The sequence below is a fragment of the Sus scrofa genome, chromosome 14 (assembly GCF_000003025.6).
Source record: "Sus scrofa isolate TJ Tabasco breed Duroc chromosome 14, Sscrofa11.1, whole genome shotgun sequence".
NCBI lineage: Eukaryota > Metazoa > Chordata > Mammalia > Artiodactyla > Suidae > Sus > Sus scrofa.
The window spans coordinates 59,698,185-59,707,357 of record NC_010456.5 but is presented as its reverse complement, the minus strand read 5'-3'; the positions used below and the strand labels follow the sequence as shown (position 1 = coordinate 59,707,357).

At 46.9% G+C, this 9,173-nt stretch overlaps 1 protein-coding gene across 1 annotated transcript in view; it reads left to right on the top strand.

Annotated features, from left to right (window-relative positions):
- Nucleotides 3,352-9,173, top strand: part of COG2 (component of oligomeric golgi complex 2) — a 42,245-nt gene continuing 36,423 nt past the window's right edge. The window contains 1 exon segment of the mRNA XM_021073991.1: nt 3,352-3,562. Coding sequence (XP_020929650.1) covers nt 3,491-3,562 — 72 coding nt within the window. The 5' untranslated portion in view covers nt 3,352-3,490.

The following is a 9,173-nucleotide window of genomic DNA, read 5'->3' as shown; positions in this document are numbered from 1 at the left end:
CCACAGCCTGTGGCTCCACAGGGCAGGCGGCTTCACGTGGCAGCCCGCTCCGTGGGGTCTCGGCTGCTCCTTGCAAACTCCTGGGAGGAGAGCAGGCAGCACAGGCTCTCATTTTCCTTTGAAACCTAATCCCTTCAGCATCCCAAGGTTAGCACAGCTGGCTGTTCAGATTTAGGTACATCCGTTTACTAAAAGCCTGGGGACAATTTCAGAAGGGAATTACATTGAAGGAAGGAAAGAGTTCAAGTTCTAGTTCATCTTGACTTCTAGAGAAGGGAAGGTTTCCCAAGCACCTTTATCTGATCTGCCCACCACCCTCGCCCCATCTCCTGATGCCTTGCTTGGTTAGAAGTGTGGGCTTTGCAGAGTTCCCGTCGTGGCTCAGCGGTTAACGAACCCAACTAGCATCCATGAGGACACGGGTTCACTCCCTGGCCTCGCTCAATGGGTTAAGGATCTGGTGTGAGCTGTGTCTCAGTTGGGGCTCAGACCCCAAGTTGCTGTGGCTTTGGCATAGGCCTGTGGCTACAGCTCCAATTCAACCCCTAGCCTGGGAACCTCCATATGCCAACAGTACAGTCCTAAAAGACAAAAAGATCAAAAAAAAAAAAAAAAAGAGTGTTGGCTTTACAGTGCCCTGCCTGGATTTGCCCTTGTCACTGTCACCATGTGGCCTTGGGATAAATGTCACCTCTCAGAGCCAATACAGATTGGTTATTAGAACTGGTCATTTTATAGGTGTGATGATACTTTTGCAGGTGTGTAAGGAATTGTCTTTTTTTTTCTCTCTCTCTTTTTCTGTGACCTGTAAACCAAAGTCTATGGGGAGCAGGAAATGGTGTGGTGTTTGGAATTTGTCTTAAAGTATATTCCAGATTTAAAAAGCGGGTAGTGGTGCAGTGGTAAGAGAGCAAAGATGAAACAGATGATAGCTGAAGCAAGGTGATGGGTTCGTGGAAGGGGTGGAGTAATTTCTGCTCTCCAGACTTTAGTATGTGTTTGAAATTTTTCATCATAAGAGTAAACAAACCCAAAACCAATACTGAGGCTTTCATTCTCCATACTTAAAAAAAAATCACAGAATGTACTTTTCCTAACTGCTTCTCTTGGCAACTTGTCTTGATTTTTCCGGCTAGATTCCAGCTCTCACCCTATCCACCAACTTCTCTAGACTTTAGCAAGGAACATTCCCTTCGACAAGGCTTACAGGCCCAAGGCAAAGGAATATATCATTTGGGATTCTACTATACCCACATGTAACAAATATGACCAGTGTCTTGGTTGGAGTAATTTTGTGTTTTGTTTTGTTTTGTTTTGTTTTTTAGGGCCTCAGGTGCAGCATATGGAGGTTCCCAGGCTAGGGGTTGAATCAGAGCTGTAGCTGCCAGCCTACACCACAGCCACAGCAACACAGGATCTGAGCCATCTGTGACCTACACCACAGGTCATGGCAATGCCGGACCCTTGACCCACAGAGCGAGGCCAGGGATTGAACCTGCATCCTTATGGATCCAAGTTGGGTTCGTTAACCACTGAGCCACAATGGGAACTCCTTGTTTGGAGTAATTTGAATACAAGAGTTTCATCGTATGGTGGTGCCTCCCTCTGTCCCACCCTTTCAAGGACTGGCAGGGTGAAGGTTATCTCCAGAGAGAACACAGCCTGAAGAGGCAGGCTTATACCCAGGCTTTATACCCAGCGTATAAAGCAACTCGGGTGAAGTTTGTGGTTTGAGTCTTAAGAAGAAAAAAACTGAAATGAATCATCATCATTGACCATGGTTTTCACAGTTAGAGGGAGGGCCAATGGGAGAAAGAGTAAGGAAGAGAATGTCAAAATAAAATTGGGATGTATGGGGGCAGGTGGAGGAAGAAAGTCTGAGATGTTGGGGTGGGTTTGTTGACTTAAACAAATGCACAACCTGAAAGTTGAGAGTTAAGTTTATTTTTTTCTTTTTAGGGCTGCAGGTGCAGCATATGGAAGTTCCCAGGCTAGGGATCGAATCACAGCTATAGCTGCTGGCCTTGGCCACAGCCACAGCAACACTGGATCTTTAACCCACTGAGAGGGGCCAGGGATTGAAGCTTTGTCCTCATGGATACTAGTCAGGGTCATTGCCGCTGAGCCACAACAGGAACTCCTGAGAGTTAAGTTTTATTTGGGGCAAAATGAAGCCTAGGAGACAGCATCTCAGGTGGCCCTGAGAAACTGCTCTGAGGAGATGAGAGAGGAGTCGGGATATACAAGAGGTTTTTTTGCAATAAAGGACAAGTAGTTGGAACAAAAGAGGTCTGGGCTCGCTGAAATCATTCCTTGGATATGCACCTCAGCTATCAGGGCAAGTAGCCTAGGTTCTCATAGCCTGGGTTCCCTCAGGACTCCCTCTGTGGTCCATGCTTGGAGGTGGCTTCATTTGCAGATGGCCGTGACATCCATTTCAGAGAGCTCCGAAATACTGCTCCAAAGAGGCAGGGAAAATAGTATCGGGGTATCTGATAAAGGTGAGGGGGAGGTGCATGCAACCACGCACACATTTTACAGAAGTTTGCTGCTGGCGTCCTTAAGGTTACTACTAGTCAAGAGGAGCAAACATCACCATGAAGGATTTTAGTGTTTTTCTAGATAGGAGATGCAAGAATTGGGTGCATAATATCTTCTCCTAAAAATATCTGACTATCTTAAGACCTGTTCTTCCAGTTTCCTAAGAGCACAGAGTACTTCACTTCTGGTCTCCACCCTGAACTCCACCCAGGGGTGCTGCGGGTGGGCAGCTGCAGTGGCTCACAATTTAATCCATGTAGAGGCTGATGGCAAGTGCCAAACCTCAGTTCCCGGTTTGATCGCACCAACACTGGCCACAGATTCTGACATCTGCCCACTCCTGGTTTAGATGAAAAATAACCATGTGTGCAGATGTATTTGTTTAGTGACTAGGCAGGTTATGAGGAGCTCCTTTAAGAGCCTTGAAGACCCCAAGTTGCTCTTGGATTGCCCACCTGGCACTGAGCCCAAGCCTGGACCACCGGCCTGAGAACCCAGAGGCTGACATGCTCTCTCCGCGAAGCAAGATAGGGAGAAGACGCAGGAAGAACATTGCAGACAGATTTTTCCTAGCAGAAAGGGTGGCTGGGAGGGAGCCCCCCCCCCACCCACACTGCTGCTCTCTCCACACTCAATCCCGCCCCCCTGGGAGCCCTAAAGTGGCCAGAGCCAGCGTGAGCTGCAGAGACGCCCTCCTCCCGTAGGAGGGCAGCACGATCCGCAGCGCGGCTGCGGCGGCTGTCCCAGCGCCCCTCTTAGGGGCGGCGGACGGAGGCCGGCCCCCCGGTGCACTTCGCTGATTGGCTGCGGGGCGGGCGCTGCCATGTTGGCGGAAGAGGTGCCCTCTGTGCCGTGGAAACGGGTCGTGGCTGCGGCCGCCGAGTCCGTGCACGCAGCCGGCTGCTTCTCCTTGCTGGGGTGTCAGCGCTGAGAGGCGGCGACCGGCGGGATGGAGAAGAGTAGGATGAACCTGCCCAAGGGGCCGGACACACTCTGCTTCGACAAGGACGAGTTCATGAAGGTGCGCGCCCGGCCTCGCGCCCCTTCCCGCCTGCTCCCGCCCTGTCTAGGGCCGCGCCCGCGCGAGACCGGCCCTCGGCGGGACCTCGCTGCGCTTGCAGTGAGTCTCTCGGCCTCAGGTGTGGCAGGTGCAGACTGGAGAAAGCGCGTCTGCGAAGTCGCGCGTAGTGTGTGGAAAGGCCTGGAAGTTCTGGGCAAGTGGTTTTGAGCTCAGTGTGAAAGACCCTGTTATTACCCGACCCCGTTGCCATGCAGAGCGGTCTGGTTGCCAGGTCCTTGGCCAGACAAGCTTGTTGGCCAGATCCTTGCACTTAGAAGTATGTACTGTAAGTACTGACCAAGTCTGAGAATCCACGTCCCCACCCAGAGATCAGGTGGGGAAAAAAGACACTTGACGGAAATGCTTTTCATAACATTGACCTAAAGCTTCTGAGATATTTATAAGATTAGGATATTCTTACTGATTTTGTTGCATTACAACGAAGCAAACCATTCCCTTTTCCTGAAGTTGCCCTACTTGAAATTGGTCTGCAGGTAATTGTAGGATATAAACTTACGTAGATAGAATAGAAATATAAACGGAAAACATTTTGCAGATAATAAAGGGTCAGAAAGCACCGCCTTGAAAATGACCAGGATTTCAGTCAGAGCCAGGAAGGACTTTGTATACCTGTTTGGCGTATCTCTCTGGGTCAGTTCTTAAACCATTACAAAAAATATATATTTATTTTGAATTTCTAAGGATGGGGATTTTTAAAAATTTTTGAAGTTATACTTGATTTACAGTGTTCTATCAATTGCAAAGTGACCAAGTCATACATATATGTCCATTCTTTTTCTCATATTGTCTTCCATCATGTTTCATCACAAGTGAGTGGTTATCGTTCCCTGTGCTATAACAGCAGGACCTCATTGCTTATCCATTCTTTTTTTTTTTTTTTTTTTTTTTTTTTTGTCTTTTGTCTTTTTGTTGTTGTTGTTGTTGCTATTTCTTGGGCCGCTCCCGCGGCATATGGAGGTTCCCAGGCTAGGGGTTGAATCGGAGCTGTAGCCACCAGCCTACGCCAGAGCCACAGCAACGCGGGATCCGAGCCGAGTCTGCAACCTACACCACAGCTCACGGCAACGCCGGACGGTTAACCCACTGAGCAAGGGCAGGGACCGAACCCGCAACCTCATGGTTCCTAGTCGGATTCGTTCACCACTGCACCACGACGGGAACTCCCTATCCATTCTAAATGTAATAGTTTGCATCTGCTAATCCCAAACTCAGGATGGGGATTTTTGATACCACTTGGTGGTTTTGATTTCAGTGTTAAAATGTTAAAAGTTTTGGCTCAGTAGACACCTAAACTTTTAGGCAAGTGAGGTTAAATCTCTTACTGTTCTTTCTTGATGACTTCAAGTTATGATCTGATTTCACTTTTTCTAGGTTAGTTAGCCTATCTCTTTTCGATACTTGCCTTCAGATCTCATTTCTGGTTTTAAAGTAATTACACCTGTATCCTCTCCAGTGTGGCCGTATCTTTTTTAGTATGCAGGTCTGTCTGGACCCAGGAATAACACTTTTGTTCTTATACAGTGAAGTTTCTGCTAAATCCCTCTAATGAAGGGTGTAGCTTGAAAGGGAGTACAGAGTGAACTGTGTGTTCCAGGAACCTTTGTTCCGCCCCCTGGCTGAGCGCTGTCCTGAAGCCAGGGTAGAAAAAGGGAACATGCTGGGGAACGATATGCTGAGGAGCAGCGCCTTGGAAGAAGAAAAGGCACAGGCAGAGATCAGGGGCCTTGTTCTGACTTCTGATTTCTGGAATCTCAGAAAACAGAGAGCTTGTCAACCTTTGGCCTTCTTCAAGGCTTCCTTCAGGCTCAGCACCAGCATTCCTTCTGACTCACTAGGCGCACCGTGTTTATTGCTCTGAGCTGACAGAATGCCTTTAGTCAAAGCAGCATTGGAAGGTAGAAACCTCAAGATGTAAGTTCTAAAGTAGGAAACTGGGGAGATGGCTGGAATGGCAGCCGTTCCATATTCTTTCATGGCTCCTGGCCTCTTTCATGGCCTCTCATGGCTGACTGCTCTGCAGTCTGTAGTGCTGATACATGTGACTTCACACGTAGGTGAAGAGCACACACACAACAGCTGTTCTGTGTTAAGTGGTGTTGATTTTCTAGGTGGGACCTGGAGAGAGAGGTGATTTGCAATTTGTGCTTCCTTCGAAGAGACATTTTTTTAAATGAGTTTTAGTTTGCTGGCAGAGATGATGGGTGGAGAGCTTGCTCTCAGGTTATAGTCCTACATCTGTGTTTCATTCAACATGTTTTATAACTGGGCATGTTTTGTGCCTTTGGGAAAGTTAGGGAATATCAGATTTGCATTAGGAGAGTTGAGATTACTTGAAATCCAGCCATTTGATTGGAAACTGTGTCTTTAATCTGCCAGACATGATGAGGACCTGTTAGGGCAGTGGAAGCGATTGCTCATTTTACAAGCAGGCCTTCATCGGTCACTTGCTTGGTGTCAGGCAGCAGTCTAGACATGATGGTACCAGGATGGGTAAGGTACGGTTTTGACTCTTGAGCATGGTGATAGGAAGACCAGGTATGCCGAGAAACCGCCCTTGGTCCAGAGGGTGGAAGGATGGCCAGGGTGAGACCGGAAGGTGGATAGGCAAATGGGTGGGGCTGCAAGTTGTCGTATGCTGCGGGGTTTGTGCTTGCTACCTTGTTCATTGTGGAGGTACAGTCAAATTTAAAGCAGGAAATCACATGGTCTGTCTTGCATTGGAGCCGACTAGTGGCAGGAGGCTACTTAAAAGTGATTTCAGGAGTTCCCACTGTGATGTAAAGGGATCGGCAGTGTCTCTGCAGCACCAGGTTGCAGGTTTGATCCCCGGCCCAGCACAGTGGGTTAAGTATCCAGCTTTGCTGTAGCTGTGGTGTAGGTCGCAACTGTGGCTCAGATCTGATCCCTGGCTCAAGAACTCCACTTGCTGCAGGGTGGCCAAAAAAGAAAAAGAAAAAGTGATTTTCGTGGTCCTAATGAGATCTAATGAGAAACACAGAGGAGGGGACAGGTTTGTGAAAGATGTAGGTGATTAAAAGATAGGAATGGCGGAAGGAGAATCACTTGGGGCAGAGGTGGCCGTGACATCATACCGTTAGCCTTGTCAGCTTAAAAAAAAAGAACAAGCATCTTGTTGGGGGTGGGGGGGTTTGACAGCCAGCTAATAGGATGTACGATGTTGGCAGTAGGAGAGAAGGCAGCTGATAATAACAAGAAGAACTTAGATGCATCTGCCTAGGAGTTCTGTGGAGATCATAGCTCCCCCCATCCCAGCATATGACACCATCTCCTGCTTGGTGGAGAAAAATAGTGCTATCGAGTGGGAAGTCCTACATCTGGCTGCCAATAGCTCCTTTTTTGGGTTTGTACCCATTTTCTTTTCCTCTTCTTGCTGAAGAGGGGTTTTTCTTCCTGACATAATCCTTCAGCATGTGCTTGGAGTCCAGTTCCCTGTGCTGTCTCCACCCCCCCCCCCACCATTTCCTCTCCTTCTCTGCTCCTTCCCACTGGCTTCCAAACACACTCCTGCTTTGGTCTCTTCTACTCGACCCCCCAGCCTCTAGCCCCTGTCCTGTCTCTCGCCTCCATATCACTCCAAATGCTCACGACTTGTCTTTACTTTCTCAGGTGCCCATTGATCACGTGTCTATCTTCCTTGGAGAAATGTCTGTTCAGATCCTTTGCTTGTTTTTTAATTGGGTTATTTGCCTTTTATTGTAGAGTTATGAGTTTTTTTATATTCTGAATGTTAGACCCTTGTCAGAGGATTTGCAAATATTTTCTCCCATTCAATCACAAGTTTTTATTTTTATCAAGTTCAGTTTATCTATTATTTTGATGCTTTTTTTTGTGTGTCTTATCTAAGAAACCACAGCTTAATCCAAGCTCTCACGGATTGTCACCTGTTTTCTTCTAAGAGTGTTATAGTCTTAGCTCTTCTAAGTCTTTTGATCCATTTGAGTTAAATTTGTGTATATGGCATGCGGTTGGCATCCAAACGCATTCTCTTCACTGTAGTTGTTCTCTTAACATCAGATGTTGAAAAGACTTTTCTTTCCTCATTGAATGGTCTTGGCATCTTTGTAAATAAAGTCAGTTTTGACTGTAAGTGTAAGGGTTTTAGGTCCTTTCTTTGTTACTGTTTAGTAAATCTATAATATAAAGGGAAATCATTTCTGGTAAATGAAATGTGTCAACTGTGATGTACCACTGTGAGTGTGGGGAGGTTTTCTGTCACAGCAAAAGCTGCCCAGTGCAGTGTTCACAGATGATCTAAGTAGTTTAGTCTTGTGCTCGGCAGCATTTGTGCGTCCAAGAAAAAGTATATGAATGGCAAGTTGAGTACCAATATTACCTAGTAGCATTTGTTCACTAGAGTGGAGTTTTGTGCTTTAGAAATGCCAGTGTGAGGTTCAGACCTGAAATCAGAACTTCAAAGAGTGAGTACGTGAGGCAGGCAGAGTGCTCTGATGAGTAGTGAGGCCAGGATATCAGGCTGAGTCCTGCTCCGACGTTCCTTCTACGATGTGCTGTGTGATGATGAATGTGAGGTGTTGTCTGAGGTTTTCTCCAGGAGCAGACTGTCCAGGCTAATTCTGGCCCCAGGTCAGGATGCAGAGATTGTTTTTCACTAGGTTCCTGTGAAGTCATGGTTTGGTAAGAAATCTTATCTGACACTGTGAGAGCAAGTGTTTGGCGGATTCATTAAGAGAGTCAGTTTTAGGAGTTCCTGCTGTGGCACAGCAGGTTTAAGGTCCGGCATTCTAGGTTTAGGATCTCTGCGGAGGTGCCGGTTTATTACCTGTCCTGGCACAGTGGGTTAAGGATCCAGCATTGCCGCACCTGTGGCCCATATTCAGTGCCTGGCCCGGGAACTTCCATATGCTGTGGGTGTGGCCAAAAAAAAAAAAGTCTGTTTTGAAAAGTAATCTTAAGGAATGGTGCGTATAGTCCTTAATGTTTTTGTTTTAAAACTGACGCATTTGCGTGTATTCTTCATTGATGTGGCACAAAACTCTTCTGCTGCTTAGATTTCTATATGGTCCTTTAAGTTGAATGAGAACCCTAAAGCATCTGCAGAGTCTGGTACAGAATCCTTAGAGATTCCCTCCCTTCCAGCTCCCCTCCCTGGTTCATGGTCATCCCCTCCCCCCAGATATAATGCAGCAAAGATGTCTAATCAGTTTCTAAGTATCAGGTCCTTCCAAAGCATCTGCCTTAGCTTTCATGAAAACAGTTATCTTTTCACACTCATAATTTGTTGGTTTACCTAATATTTAATAAAATTATGTAATTTTAGTCATAGGTACAAGTGGGCTTAACAGATTTGGGAATCAGTCTGATTCTTGACTAAACAGCTCAGTTAGTAGCAAAGTCCTAGGTGCAGTAGGTGTAACCTGCTGGCTCCACGCGTGTGTGCCTACTGGGGCGTCTGAATGTCACAGAGGGGAAGCAGAGCGTGGCAGTCTTTGGAAAGACTAGTGCTTAGAAACTGGCCTTGAAAGATTATGCACAAATTTATATGTGTTACGAGAAGATATTGAAGTTATAT